We start from the raw sequence: 15,940 nt of genomic DNA on the forward strand, positions 1-15,940 counted from the left end.
ACCCGACTCCCTCTGATGGTCAGATAAACACGCACCATTCTGAGCCATCCTGGTTTTTGTCTTCATGGCACTTTGCTGCAATGATTTTTATGGTAGGGTCTTGAATTAACTTCCATGGGAAGTGCCAATGAATTATTTCATAGTTATAAAATATTTATTTCTGGTGAAACATTGACATTATTACCAGTAGGTCTGTAAAATGAATTGCAATCTATCACCCTTTTACTTGAAAAAGAGTATCCTACAAAGTCATCAATGCACAAATTCCTAAGTCCTCTTGAATCATATTTTGAGTCCACATCCAATAAACTGATGAAGGTTATGACTTTTTTCAGTGCAGACACAAGAGTTTTCAGGTTGGTGTGGAAGTAAGCAAGACAACAGTGAAGCAACAACACTTTCTCCTGATCTCATATTGAGGGCAGAAAGAGGTCCTGCTGCTGCAAACTGCCCAGCAAACTACACCGCACACCACACTGCACACAGATATCATGGGAGCAAAGGATAGAGTTGGAACAGGGCCATGGGCAGCCTGCTTTCCCGTGCCCCTGATGGGTTTGGAACTCCTTCAGTACATTGTTTGTTACTAGGCTTGGCTAAAGGCAAAGTGGGATCTCAGATGATGGTGTTTTGCTATGCATCATTAAAGCAAATACAGTGAAAAAAGGTGATCAAGGTTAAGTCAGCGGTGTAGAGTTTTTTCTGAACACAATGCATCAATTAGCTTTTCCGGGGTTTGTAATCACAGAGACCTTATTCCCTACATTTAACACATTATCTGGGATATCTAGCAAGGCAGAGGTTCCAACTATTTTACTTTTACAGTGAAACAGCTGTTCATTGCAGAGTGACTTGACTTTAAACAGCTTTTTCACTCACTGTTATGTTAAAAAATGGTAGAAAGTGACTGCAGCTGAGCATGCCTTGACTGGAATAAATGTTATTTCACTGCATTTAACTGTCAAACATATAGATTATCCAACAGAAGAAAAATTTCCAACCATATTGGAGAAAGCAGGCTCTTAGAATGAAAGATAGACATTTAATACGGAATTTAAAATTATCCAAACTCATTTTCATCATAATGTGGGAGACAACTCAGTGGTGAAGAACTGTTTGCAAAACAATGGGGACTCAGCCTGCTGATGTATTGCATGAAAGAGCAGGGAAAGAGGGGCTAGATGACTCAATGGGCTGCTAATGGGATAAGGACTATGACTTGACTTTCCCCAGAGCACATGTCCTTGTATATGATGTCTGTGCACTGAAACCTCATGAGCATTGCCATGTTCTTTACCTCACCGTTGCTTAAGTCTTTATTCATGCTCTAATTGTTTCTCAGCTGAGCAGCACCCCATAGGAATGATAATGCTCAGCTCCAACGCCTTCCGAAGGTGAAGGGGTCTCCTTTAGCTGCCACTATCCTTGGCAGGTTATTTATCTATAAAGCCAATTAATATGTTCCAAATGGTCTACAGGGATTTTTCTGTCTTCTGTGTGACTCCTTCTAATCTTCCAGTGCGGCCTCCTGTCTGCAATTTTTCATAGCAGATAGTCTACTTGGCACTGGGAAGCAGATCTTTTGGATGCTAATTCCAGCTTCGCTGCTAACTTACTCTACAGCCTTGATCAACTCACTTAACCCATATCATGGTTATTTCTGTCTATAAAAAGAAGATCAGGTGGTATTTTTAAGGTTTAATAAAGTAAAATCAAGAGGAGGCTGTAGAGGGAGAAGTTCAATAAGTTGACAAAACAGCTTGAGCTGAGCAGCTCAGCAAGAAACACTGGCAAGCCAGGATCGCAGGCTTTACTTTGCAGGTTTGCCCTTAGCTGCAAGGAGATATGAGAAATATTGGGATGCATTGGCACACATATCTGGTTGGTAAGGAGTTTGTCTCTCATGCTCTGCTACACTGAAAGAGCTGCCTCACCTCCTCAGAGACAGCTGAGCCTCCAAAACCTGACAACTGTGTATCCAAAGGAACATCAGCTATCTGATAAACTAAACGGTGACTACAGCAATACAGTGTGGAAGAATAAGTTGTGACTGGAAACCATGAAAGTGGAATGACTAACTTCCAGGTTAGATGTGTGGATACAGAAATACATGCAGATCCGTTGTTAAAAGGAGTTTGTTATTGTTACTGCCTTCATGAAATGCAAGCTCAAATTCCCCAATGCAGATGTCAGCTCAGGGACAAGGCTTTTCTCACGTCCAGCCTAAGAGCTCTTTAGCTCAAGTGTTAGGTGCTTCTGCTCTAACGCTGGCTGGAACCAGTGCCAGCTCAACAGCGTCAGAGCTGAATGACTCTGGTCCCTTGAGCAGGCTTGCTCTTTTTGGCATGCTCTGAGCTGGGCACTTCTCTTCCTTTGAGTAGGGGAAGGAAGAACCAGAGGATTACATACCCTTTGGGTCAGCAGCTGTTAGACATCCTTATTCCTCGTGCAGCTTGGTTCCTAGACTAACAAAGTTCTCCTTTTCCTTTGCCAGGAATCTTTTGCGGTAAGCAGCTTTCCAACCTGTCCTGTCAGCCTCCTCCAATCCAAGAGTGCCTGACACAGGATGGGTGTACGGCAGAATAGGAATTGAAAGGAAAAGCCTGATAAGACTCATCACGAGATGCTAATGGAGCCACGGATTGAAAAGATGGGCTTAAATTCTGAGATACTAGGGTCACAGCAGCACTTTCAAAGAGGAGAGAAATGTTTGTGTTATCTTCAGTAATTCAGGGAACAAAGAGCTCTGGAGGAAACCAAGGGGCTGGAGGAGGGAGAACTATCTGCCCCACAGAGGGAGAAATGTGTTTCCATTTCTTCTGTGTGGTGCTGAATAGAACCATAATAGATGAGAACATGATAAAACTAAGTTAACTTCTAGTCAAGTCCCATGGTGACATATACAACCCTTTCTTGTGCCGATCAACCTGAGGGGAAGAAACCCACCATCTGTTCTTGTGGTATTGGGAGCTTGCAGAAATACTTCAAAGGGTAGCAGAGATAAGCCATAAACTATCTCAGCAAAAAATTAAGTCACAGAACAAATTCCTTCACAAATGTTGATGTCTGGTGATTCAGGAGAGGCAAGGTTTTCAGCTAGAGCTAGTATCTTCTACTAGGCAAACTGACACATTGACACAGTGAAACGGAAAAAAGCCAAGGCTTTTGGGAACACGACTCCTCCTTCATATCACAAAGCAATGCAGAAAATTTGAGGGGCATTGCAAGAAAACCATTGTGCATAAACTGAAGCGAGAGCCAAAAGACATGGCTTGACACAGCTTCTAAGCATTTACAGAGAAAGATTTTGAAAAATTTGATTTAGAACATGAAAACTTATTTGACAGAACCTTCTAATGCATCTTTGAAAATCAGTGCACTAAAAGAAAGGTAGTTTGTCTGGGACAAAACAGCCCAGTCACATAAAGCTTTTGTGTTGCACATTACAAGCCTGCAAATCAGTTACAACTAGCCGGCACAGCAATTAAAACAGGTAAAAACCAGTGAAAGATCTTCAACCCCTCCCATTGAAGTATCAAACCACATTTCATGGGGGTACCCAGGGCAGCAGACACTCTGGGGCACAGGCTGGGATGCCGTGTGTCTGTCTGACATGGCTGTCTGACCCACATGCCAGTGAGGACCACACTGCGCCCAGCCCTGGCATACCATTGGTGTTACACAATAAATCTAACACCAGGGGGTTGTGACATGAATGACATAAAACTATCACCAAGTCAGTTTGCATTTACACTCCCATCCCAGGAGTGTTTTACAGTACATCAAGTACAGGCAGTAAATAGTGTCATTTCCATTTTTACAAATACTTTTAGCTATTATTACTAGCTGTAAGTGACACTAAACACAGTGGGCTGCCGTCTCTGCTGTGCTGTGTTGGTGCTGTCCTCTCCTATGAGCTCAGTGCAGGCTAGCCCCTTTCCCTGCCTCCTCGAGGTGCTTCAACTATGGCCACACAGTGCTGCACCAGCCTTTACTTCTTAAATGGTCTAAATTAGCTTGGGCACATGCTCTGCTGATGGGGCTGGCTTGCTTCTGAGCCCATGGCGAGGGCTGTCATCATCCTTGGGAACCGGATGGGGCATGCCTGTGCTCTGCACCCCGCCACAACGCCTGCTGTCAGCCTGCTCCCTGGGCACAAGCAGGGGGAGCAGCAGCTCTGGAGCCTCGCCCTCAGGCAGCAGCTCCAAAATGCACACTGGAGATACTCTGAGGTACAGAGCATGCAGACATAAAACCCCATCCTCAACCTTTGGTCACCTCCATCCACCTCACAGACCACATCTGCACTGCACTGTTGCTGTTGATTAGCATTGCCTCATAGAGTGAAAAATTCACCCTCCACCACCTCCGGCTGCCCTGGGCATTGGCAAAATCCCCAGGTTGGTTGGAGAGAACGATGCTGGCAAACATGGGGTCTGTTGGCTGGGCTCATGTTTCGCAGATGACTGGCCCTTGCGCTGCATCAGACACCTGGGTGGCATACTCACGGCAGTGGGGGCTGTGGCATGTCAAAGCTCAACAGCACAGATTGCAGAGCACACCTGAGTGTGGCAGATACTCGTGTGAGAAAAGCCCTCACAAACTGTGATGCTGGGCAATGGGTAAGAGTTGCAGCTGGAAAAATCAGAACTGTATCTGCTGCTCACTGAGTGCAGAATGAGAAAAGGCCAGGTAAAGGCATTATTGCCATAACCTGGAGCAGGATGTTCTGCCACCATGTGAGAGGTGGCCATAGGTGAGTCACAGTGTTTTTTCACTCCACCTGTTAAAAATAAGACTAAAGTAGTAGTACAGAAAGTAAAGCAAGGAGAAACGCTTTGGACGTACAAGCTAAGAGGTCAGACTGAACGGTGGAGCAGAAATCAGGGAAAGCAGAGTGTATCATCTGCTTGATGTTTAGCCTATGTATTGCATGGGCCCTGTCACTTCACTGTACAGCCCTTTAACTAGCATTGCAAATAACAATGGGGAGGGCTCTGCTGGCTGTGTTGAGCAGTTTCTTGTTCAACCCTTGGTTTCATATAAATTGACTACAGTAGGTGGGTTGGAGAGTAAGTATGTGTAGGGAGCAGAGCTAGTCTTAGTATTTGTGTTGTAAAACATCTGGAAGTATGTGAAGACAATGTAATGTACTACTATGTAGAAATACTAATAGGAATAATAGGAAGGAAAAACAGTAAAGATAGGAATATATTTTTTTCAGTCATCAGTTTGTTACACTGTCTTCATGTTGGAGTGTTCAATATATTTAATTACCTGAACCCACTCAGTACTGGCATGTTCTGCTCTTCAAAGGGAACAGGCAGAGACTCACCTGATCCTGATGCTGCAGTTTGACTTGCTCCAGCTGCAGCCTGTGCTGCTCCTGCAGGCTCTCCTTCTTGGTGTTGTATTCCTCCTGCAGCCGCTGCTCTAGTGCCTGCAGCTCCTCCTGCTGCTGCCTGCGAAGCCGCTTCACCTCCTCCTCAAAGCGCCTCTCCAGCTCCTCCTTCTCACTCTGTAGTTTCTTCCATCTCACTGTGTTGAGGGCTGTGGAGACAAGACCATACAGCCAGGCTCTGAACTCTTCGGGAGCAAACAGTGACATTGGATCTGTTTGTATAGCACCGAGCACAGTGGTTCTCGCTGACGCTGGGGTTCCCATGAATCTCATCCATCAAGTTCTCGCTGTTGCTTCTTTCTCTGTCCTGCTCTCTCACACACACATACACACATGCATTTGTTTAAATAGAGGTACTTGCAGAGTATGCAAAAGCCCATGCAAAACTGGGATCTGATGAAGTACAATAATAGTAGTAGTAGTAGTAGTAGTAGTAATAATAATAATAATACAAAGCAGGAAAATCCATGGACCTGCAGGGCAACTGGATGTCCCCTCCTGGCCGGCACAGTCTTGGATCCAGAGATTGACACTTTGGGGCTTTTACTTTGCCTTGGATATAAGAAATAGCATGTGAGACAATTACTTGACAGAAAGCCTTTCCACTGGGATACATAGTTTTCCTTATCTCCTCTCAAGCCACAGTCTTGGCTAAGTCCCCACTTCCAGTCATGTGCCAGGGTATCAGAAAATGCCTGGGCTCTCGAGGTGCACCCTGTGCACTTATTATGTAGGGGGTGTGACTGACCACTTGACCAGGAGAAGCAGATGCACCTCATACATCCCATTTTCGAGCCGTTAGAAGCTGCTCACCCCATAAACTTGTCTTTTGTGCCAGCTCCATCAAGGACCTCTTGAATCCATTAATGCACACTTACTTAAAATATTTTTATATTCAAACCACTATCTTGTGTGCTTCATGGAATCAGAGAGCGCAAATGAAAGGCTGGTACTGAAGGAAATCAGAAAATGTGAAATTTTCACTCTTGTGAACTAATCCAGCAACCATGTCTCTGAACTCACAACTGTGTCTACGACTCATTCCAGGAGGTGCAACTCCAACAGTTCCATCAGGTCAAGGATATTCAGTCTATTTCCCCATTTGGTTCCTCACCTATATTGTCCTCCAGGTCCCAGGACAGCAGTGTCACAAATATTGTGTCCTCTGCTTTTGGTTTGCTAAAGAATGTTTGCAATCAGTCCAGATATTGAAGACCTGATGCAAGCTGGACAAAGTCACCAGACTACATTTGAAGAGCAAGTTTGCTCACTTGGAAAGATCTAACATGTTAAGTGAGAAAAATCATTGTGACCATAACATTCAGAACAACGCTAGAGAAGAAGACATGTCTTTTTAATGGCACTGCTAGACCTTCTTTCTAATGTAGACCTATAGCTGGTTTAGAAAAAATGATCACCTTTTGAATATACGATCTGTATTAGCCACTCATCCTTCCTTTGCCTTTCAAAATGCACATGCCATGCAGAGACCTGCATGGCGTTGTAAAAAGTGAACTAGAAGCAGGTGCCTCACTGGGTAGACAGCTTCTTAACATTTCAAAAACATATTTATCCTATGACTGCCATCTTATATTTGCTCAATATGTGTCTCTTTCTACTACGGTATCAGACTGTGCTCTATTTTTTTCAGGATAGCAACAATTTGTTGATGTTACCTACAGCTGTGACAGCAGATCATATTAGCTGTGAGGTAGTTTGTGCACCCAACCTATCCATCCCTTTCATCACGTGGCTATTTTTCACCATGTTTAGAGCTCTGCTTCCACGCTTACTGGATAACAATATCCAGACTTGCTCACTATGTCCAGCAGATATCACTACTGGGGTCCTGTTCTGATCCTGATGTCTTCTGGAGCACTAAGAGGGGCTCTGCGTCCCTTTCAAATTCTTTGCTCCTTACAGAAAGAGAGAAAGTGAGCCTGAAACAGTCAGCTTAGCAACGCAGCAGTGGCATATAGAAAGCTTTCCCACGTGCCTCATACCCAAAATGGAAAGGCACAATTTACATGGTCATTAGCTGAAATGTCTTGTCTCCTGGCAGTTTGGATTATAGCTCTAAGCCCTCTCTCTTGCTTTTTGCTTTTTTATTTTCTTCAGCATGCAAAGTGATCCCAGAGCTGGAGGACAAGGGATAACACTAGCAGCTCTGTGTTCAGCAGAATTCAAACTTATTCAGGCTTTAAATTGGAGCACTAATGAACCCCGTCTCTCTCCAGCCTCTCTGATGAGATTACTAAGCACACAGGGAGGGCTGGGCAATGAAATCATAGAATCATATAATAATTTAGGTTGGAAAAGACCTTTAAAACCATCAAGTCCACTTGATGGTCCACTAACCTATCACTGCCAAGTCCACCACTAAACCATGTCCCTAAGCATCTGCATGTCTTTTAAATACCTCCAGGGACAGTGACTCAACCACTTCCCAGGGCAGCCTGTTCCAATGCTTGACAACCCTTTTGGTGAAGACATTTTTCCTGAAATCTGATCTAAACCTCCCCTGGTGCAGCTTGAGGCCGTTTAGTCTCATCCTATCACTTGTCACCTAGAAGAAGAGACCGACACCCACCTTACTACAACCTCATTTCAGGTAGGTGTAGAGAACGATGATGTCTCCCCTCAACCTCCTCTTCTCCAGGCTAAACAACCCCAGTTCCCTCAACCTCTCCTCAAAAAACTTGTGCTTAAGACCCTTCACCAGATTTTTTGCCCTTCTCTGGACACACTCCAGGACTTCGATGTCCTTGTAGTGAGGGGCCCAATACTGAACACAGTACTTGAGGTGCGGCCTCACCAATGCTGAGTACAGGAGGACAATCACTTCCCTACTCCTGCTGGCCACACTATTCCTGATACAAGCCAGGATGCCATTGGCCTTCTTGGCCACCTGGGCACACTGCTGGCTCATATTCAGCCACCTGTCAACCAGCACACCCAGGTCCTTCTCTGCCAGGCAGCTCTCCAGCCACTCCTCACCAACCTGTAGTGTTGCATGGGGTTGTTGTGACCAAAGTGCAGGTCCCAGCACTTGACCTTGTTGAGCCTCATACAATGGGCCTCAGCCCATCGATCCAGCCTGTCCAGATCCCTCTGCAGTGCCTTTGTACCCTCAATCAGATCAACACTCCCACCCAACTTGGTGTCATCTGCAAACTTACTGAGGGTACACTCCATCCCCTCATCCAGATCATTGATAAAGATATTAAACAGAAATTACATGCTCTAACCAAAAGAAAGTCCATCTGAAACACTTTCTATAACCTGAAATACAAAACTCTTCACATCTTGCAAATCAAACCCTCATGCAGGTGCAAAATGGAGGGAAGAGGAAAGCAGGGAAAGAGTGCCTGCATGGCACATTCCCCACACACCCAAAAACACTATTGGAGGCAGAAAATAAGGCCATGGCCCAGGAAATTTGCCCTATACTGAATATCAAACACCTCTAACAAGAAGGAGTGATCCTTTCCACAGTCTCCCAGATCAAGACAAATGAGGCCAAGGACTGATGAGGAAAGACTGAATCTCTTCTTAGACAGGAGATGGACCTTTTGGCCTGGCTCTACTGGGAGAGGAGTAGCAGAAGGTGACACCATGCAGCCCAATAGAAGGTCTGTGGCTCCCTTACCCGGCCGGGGAGCAGGAACCAGCATGGGAGAGCCAGCCTTGCTGGAGCCAGCGTTTAACCAGCTGTAGCTTCAGCAAGTGGTTCTGGTGAACCAGGCTAAATCGCCTCCAGCAGGGCCCTGACAACAGATGCCTGAACAAAAGACCTGTTTCCAGACATTGAGATATGGATACTGTAAAAGTGAGCTCCTCTTGTAGAAAAAAAGATAATAATCACTAAGAAAAGTTATATAAATGCAATACTGGCATGGAAAAAATGGCACAAGACAAAGAGAGCACAACTGCCATCAGCTGCTATTGAGAAGTGTTACACCCTGGTTTTCTTTATCCTTCTCTGTAGGTTTTTCAATTGCTGCTTACAGGCCGGAAATAACTCTGACATAACATGGCGTTTCCAAGGATGACAGCATGCTGAGTTAAACGAGAGCGGCTGCCACTGCTTCCCTTCTCCCTGAGCACAAAGTGGCTTTTACAGTGCACAACAGATGAGCAAAACACATTTCAGGCTGGGCTGGGAAGGTGAGTGAAAGGGAGATGTCACTAATGGACTGATCTTCCCATACAAACAGAGCCTGAGCTGCAGCCCAGCCTCCCAAGCCCCGGCGCTTTGCATCTAGGCGGGTAACTCCTGTGGGAACTGGGGGGCTGGTGTCACAGGTGGCTTCACATAGGGGCTGTCTGCTTCTGACATGAGAAATGGGCTCTTTGCCCAAAAGTGACAGCAAACCATGCAGACTGTGCTCTTCCTCCTGACCCTTGGCTACAAATTCACAGACGAATCACAGCCACCTCACTCAGGTTAAGGGTCCTCTGACTGGGAGGCATACCCAGGAGGAGGCAGCACACAGGCTTTGGCTTTAAACTCTCATGAACACAGATAATACAAACTTTAAACTTGAAATCTGATCATCTGCCATTCATCTAGGTTTTTATGCATGTCCACACCTCCTCTCAACTCACTTCACATGTCATTTGTCTAACAGCAAAAAAGCAGGTAATTCTGACATTTAATTTCGATTCATTTGAAGGGAAACAGCCGGTGTTCAAAACCTCTCTATTCCAGGAGTGTCAGTGTTGCAGCTGAAAAGTGCTTATATTTATAATTTATAAAGATGGGCGTCTTGAGTGTAGAATGATTGCTTGTCATGTTTTTCTAGCCTTGGTATTTCTAGCAAAACACATGAGCAAATCTTATTGTGTAAAATAGCAAGTCCTCAGCATTTAGAGAGACCATATTCCTCCTCAGAGATGGGAAGGGAGAAACACTTTCCTTTTTCACTGCATGCTGCTTTCAGAGGAGGTGTGATACTTCACAGCAGTGCTGAGGGTAAAGGTGGACAGTGTTATCCGAACCTAAATATTTTGCCTGGCTGCAGAAGGGTGCAGGTCTCCCTAGGCGGTTTTATACACGCTCCATCACTCCTATCGCTTCAGCAGTGGTTTTATTACCAAAAGAGGTTTCCTTAAAAATACATTCTGAATTTTCTGAACAGTAGATTATATTTCACAGTTTCATTGCTTTGCATAGCAGAATCCTGCAGTTTCTGTTGACGTTAACAAAGACTGCATACTTTCAAAACCAAGCACTTTCAGCACCTAAACTATAATTCTGAATTAGAGCTATTGCCTAAACAACTAAATGTCGGACACACTGCCTGTATCAACCCTGGCTTGTCCAGCCTTGTTTTACTGATTCATCCAGGCATTTGCATCAGTGAGCCTGACATGGTGAATTTACACATGAGAAATCAGGAATTTCTGACCAACACCCATGCTGTTTAACTGGGTTGGTTATTTTTAAATTAATAAGAGACTACTATCAAAGAGACTGCGACAAGTCAGAACTACAACTTGGCTGTAGTCAAAATAACGTGCTCTGTCATTTTCCCTAAATTGCTTCATAGAACCACCTATGATGGTTGTTGTCAAATAAACCACCAGTGATTTGTATTCACTTTAGCTGTTCAAACATGGTGTAAATGGAAGCAGAGCTCTTTACCTCCAACATTGTATCTCTCTTCCCTTCCCATGTTATCACCATTTGCAAAAGTACTCATGAAAATGAGCAAACCGAATCAGCTAGAGAGAGGTAGGACGTTCAAATGAGAAGTGGGTATTCAATGGAGCGCTTTATATGTCCCTGCCTAAAGAATGCACCAGTGGCGACAACTCCTCTGTGAGGGCTGTGGAGATGCAGAGGATGGATGAAGGCAGGCATCAGGGAATAACTGGAAATGCTATTTTGCTATTGCTGCAGTATCTGGCCATCGGGACATTAAATCTCTCTATGAAATTATGATCAGCCAAAAAATTTCAGAGGGGCACAGCAGGGGACACAAGCTGTTGGGCATCAGAAAGGGGCTGGGCTCAGCTTTTCTGCAGTGGGTTGCCATAGGCAAGGTGAAGACAAAGCACAGAGAGGATTCACAGTTCTGCCCACCTCACAGCGGTTTGGCTTGAGCCCTCCTTTGCCAACCAAATCACCCTCCCTCAACATGGTACAATCTGTGCTTAATGTGTGACCCAGCACCTGGGATCCCACATGCAGGGAAAGCTGAGAGGTCCCCCCTGTTCACAGCTCCAATCATCAGTGGTTCCACCACCTTTAGGTACTAGGGGTGTCCCCTGCCCCAGTGGTTCTCCCTCCAGCTGCTCTTCCTCCTTTTGTTTGCCCGGGGTTAGATGAACTAAATGTCACACCCATTTGGGAGATATTTAAGACCAACAGAACTCAGCCTTTTGGCTGAAGCCCATCTTCTCTCTCAAGAGTTACAATATCTTTACACCGTCCCTGTCTCTCCTGTCTAGACCAGAAACCAAGCAGGAAAAGTGGTGCATGCAGATACACAGAGAATACACAGACCAAATGGGACACGTTGCTTCTGCCATCTTTCAACCAGGAAGAGAGCTTAGAGATATTAACAAGCAAGTTCTGGGCTTGGTGGCCTTCAGTTTGTACCTGAACTGCAAAACAGGCAAATGTACAAAAGTGATGCATCCCCAGTCACCATGCACCACAGTGGTCCCAAGCTCCCGCTTCTCATCACGCTGTGCTTTCTCCTTGGCAGTGGTGGTACATAGTCTGGGAATGGAAGCTATGGATTTATGAAGAACCGTTTGTCTAGTAAAGGTGGTGCACAACGAGCTCCATAGTGTGTGGTGACAGATCCATCTCCACAGCAGAGGTAAAATCACGGTTCCCTACAAAGCCACTCCTTGCCACTGGGCTTCAGAAGACACTATCACATGTAGGCAGGTTCCCCAGGACCAGGTCACAGGGAATAACTGCTTTTGTGTAAAGTGAGAAAATCACTTTTGTTATCATTTTGCTTGTACTACTTACCAACTTCATCCCTGATCTTTGCAAGCTCGACGCCTAACTCCTTTATTTTCACAAGGGCATTTTCATTCTAAGGAAAAAGAGAGAGAAATATGTATAGTTCCCAGGTTTATCCCAGTTAAGCATTTTCACATGTTAATTTAGTAAAGCAGATTAGATTGATCCATGAGATTTTTTTTTTCAGGGGCAGGGGGTATTTTAATTAACTCATTCAGTTTTTAAATCAAATTTAGGAGCCAAAACTCACTGGCTACAAATGCCTTCACAGAATCACAGAATCACAGGTTGGAAGGGACCTCAGGGATCATCTAGTCCAACCTTTCCAGGAAGAGCACAGTCTAGACAAGACAGCCCAGCACCCTGTCCAGACGACTCTTAATAGTGTCCAGCGTGGCCGAGTCAACCACTTCCCTGGGGAGATTATTCCAAGGGGTGACTGTCCTCAATGTGAAAAATTTTCCGCTGGTGTCCAATCGGAACCTCCCCAAGAGCAATTTGTGTCCATTCCCCCTTGTCCTCTCCATGGGACTCCTTGTAAAAAGGGAGTTTCCATCTTCGTTGTAGCTGCCCCTTAAGTACTGGTACATGGTGATGAGATCCCCTCTGAGCCTCCTTTTCTCAAGGCTGAACAAACCCAGTTCTCCCAGCCTATCCTGGTATGGCAGCTTCCCAGTCCTTTGATCACCTTGGTGGCCCTTCTCTGGACCCCTTCCAGCCTGTCCACATCCCTTTTGTAGAGCAGGGACCAGAACTGTACACAGTACTGCAGGTGTGGCCTGACAAGCGCTGAATAGAGCGGGATAATGACTTCTTTCTCTCTGCTGGCGATGCCCTTTTTGATGCAACCCAGCATCCTGTTGGCCTTCTTGGCCGCAGCAGCACACTGTTCACTCATGTTGAGCTTTCTGACCACCAGGACCCCCAGGTCCCTTTCCACAGAGCTGCTCTCCAGCCAGGTGGATCCCAGTCTGTACTGCCTTGTACCTCTGTGAATACCTGTACACACACTCATGTGCACAGGACAGCAAAGAATACTCTATTTACTTCTATGTGTCTAAAAATATATTTGTATTTTTCAATAATTTTTTGTTCAATCTGTGTACCATTTATGGCTGGACTGCATGTACAAGATGGTTTTATTAATTCTATTAAAACACTTTCATCTATTTATGCCTGCATTTAACCACCTCTAAACATAATAATATGCTCACACAGTCAAATTTGCAGAGCAGATTACTGTACTTACACCATTCTAGGCATGGTGGGATACCTATAGAGACACCACTCATGGCTATTTCCACATCTATTTTTGGTATTTTCTTGACTGTAAAGGACAAGACCTCCTGTAGTAGATCTTTCTCAAAAGAAAACTGAATACTTAAAGGAATTAAACCAGATGAGCTGGCCAAAGGAAAATTAAAATATATTTACATTAACAATGCTAAGGTGTTATTATTAAAATGAAAGGACTTTGGCAGCAGATATCTCATGATTGCTGTGCACACTGACAAAGAAAAGACTCAGGAAAATCTATTGGATTTTGGTTTAGTTCAATAAATCCCAGTATAGTGGTTCAAGCATAAGTGCACTTCAAATTGGAATGTGTGCTGAATCACATTAGGAAGAAGACAAAGGAATGTATCCTGCTGGAAGATCACCAATGATTAGGAAAACTAGAACAGGCTACTATAAATATGTCCTAGGTTAGAAATGGCCAAGAATCTTTAAAGGACAGTACCACAGAAAAGTCATATTCAAGGGAAAAGGCAGTGTAGTAGCAAATGGTATTAAAAGGAGTCCTAGAGAGTAAATCTTTCAGTAATAAGCAAGCAAGGCTAATAAAAATCCGGGACACAAAAGGATTAGTTCGGCAGCAGGATACATAGCAGATAGGATAGCAAATTAGTTCTGTCTTACCAAATGAAAGTGGGGGAAAAAAGAATATTTCAGAGCTTAATGTTTCTGTTTATTTTTCCTGCATCCAATTTTTCACTCTGTTAAGAGAAATAACAGCTTTATTTTTGGTAGTACCAAGAAACTGGAATCTGGAATTTAAATTAATCCTTTACACACTGTCCTTTTGGGATGATTTCTACCAGTTTCAAGGGACAAACTTCTCGGAAAGTTTTGCTGTGAACTGAGCGATTGGCTGAGCTGATTGGAGAGCCTTGGGTGCCTGAGGAGACGCAGGCGATGCGGGCATCTTTCTTACTCAGTTAGGGGAAGACGCCAGGCATACAAGGCTGGGCTCCTCCGAACAGCCAGTTCCATACGCTGCTGAGTAATGCACAGGGGCTGTGTGCCAGGACTGCAGAGTGCCTGGTCCTGACCAACTGCATCAAGCTCAGAATAAAATTGAGTGGAGTTTTGTTGTTCGGGTTTGGGTTTTGGGGTTGGTTGTGTGGGGTTTTTGGTTTTTTTTTGTTGTTGTCGCTGGTGGGTTTTTTAATTTAGTTAAAAAAACTATGAAGAAGTAAAAAGGTCTGGATAAATATAGCCTGGTAAGCTAAAAAAATATAGCCCTTCACACAGATCCCCAAACCAGCCGTCTTACAGAGATAAGGTTTCCCCTTTTGGAGAACATCACTGCATCTGCTCATATCGCCTGTTTAACTCACTAGAGTAATTTTAAGAAGTGTTCTTAACAGATTGCCAGGACTGGTGCCCTTGAAGGTGTGTGCACAGCGATATACTGGATACGGGACTTGCAGATGCGAAGAACCCACTCAAATTCCCAGCACCCACTATTTGAAACAAAAGCCATTTAAAGCAAGGGAGCCCTGTACAAATCATTGCCAGCACCTAGAGACAAGAAGAACTCAGTGGGATTGTTACTATTCTACTTAACACAGTAACAATAAAAAGCAGGTTAAAAAATTACATCCCAGGAAAAAAATTGTTAAAAATTTGATCCCCCATAAGAAATATTACAGACTGATTTTTATAATGTTATATTTTATCTTAGATAAGGTTTGTCCTTCCCTTGAGGACAATTGCGGATGAGACCCTCACCAAAAGAGTGGAGAACCACCGTGGTACCAGCTTAAAAATGCTATCCCATAACTCAAGGTCCGACATGGACACAACCTCACCAGGGCAGCAGCTGCCTCTCACCACTCTGGGGCCATGGTTTCCAGAGCAGCCTCTGGGTGTTTCTCAAGCAGCCAGTGTTGGCACAGCTCAGGTGCCTTCGCTGTCATGTGCCTGCCCTGCCAATACTTCTTGCATTATATTTTGTTTTGGTTAGAGCTTTCTGACTGCTCTTCAGGACCTCATGTTTCTTGGGAGGTCAGATATGCAAGGGTTGCCCTCAATGCTAAGGTCTCAAGTAGTCCCTCTTTCTCAGAGGGTCCTTTTAGAGAGCGATAGCATGAGTCTTATCTTCCTCTCCTTCAAGAGATGCAAGGTGTAGTTTTGACTAGTCATCATATCAGCCTCATAGAATCAGAGAATGGTTTGGGTTGGAAGGGACCTTTAGAGGTCAGCTTGTCCAACCCCCCTGCAGTGAGCAGGGACATCTTCAGCTACATCAGGTTGCTCAGAGCTTCGTC

The 15,940-nt window shown here is 44.6% G+C and overlaps 1 protein-coding gene across 1 annotated transcript in view; it reads right to left on the reverse strand.

The window, feature by feature from the left end:
* Positions 1–15,940, reverse strand: part of MTUS2 (microtubule associated scaffold protein 2) — a 329,597-nt gene that overhangs the window by 21,119 nt on the left and 292,538 nt on the right. Inside the window, exons 9-10 of the mRNA XM_064441072.1 lie at positions 12,393–12,459; positions 5,336–5,550 (exon numbers count right to left, since the gene is read on the reverse strand). Of these exons, the coding sequence (XP_064297142.1) occupies positions 5,336–5,550; positions 12,393–12,459 (282 nt within the window). The remainder of the gene's footprint in view (positions 1–5,335; positions 5,551–12,392; positions 12,460–15,940) is intronic.

The sequence above is a fragment of the Phalacrocorax carbo genome, chromosome 1, assembly GCF_963921805.1.
Source record: "Phalacrocorax carbo chromosome 1, bPhaCar2.1, whole genome shotgun sequence".
NCBI classification, from domain to species: domain Eukaryota; kingdom Metazoa; phylum Chordata; class Aves; order Suliformes; family Phalacrocoracidae; genus Phalacrocorax; species Phalacrocorax carbo.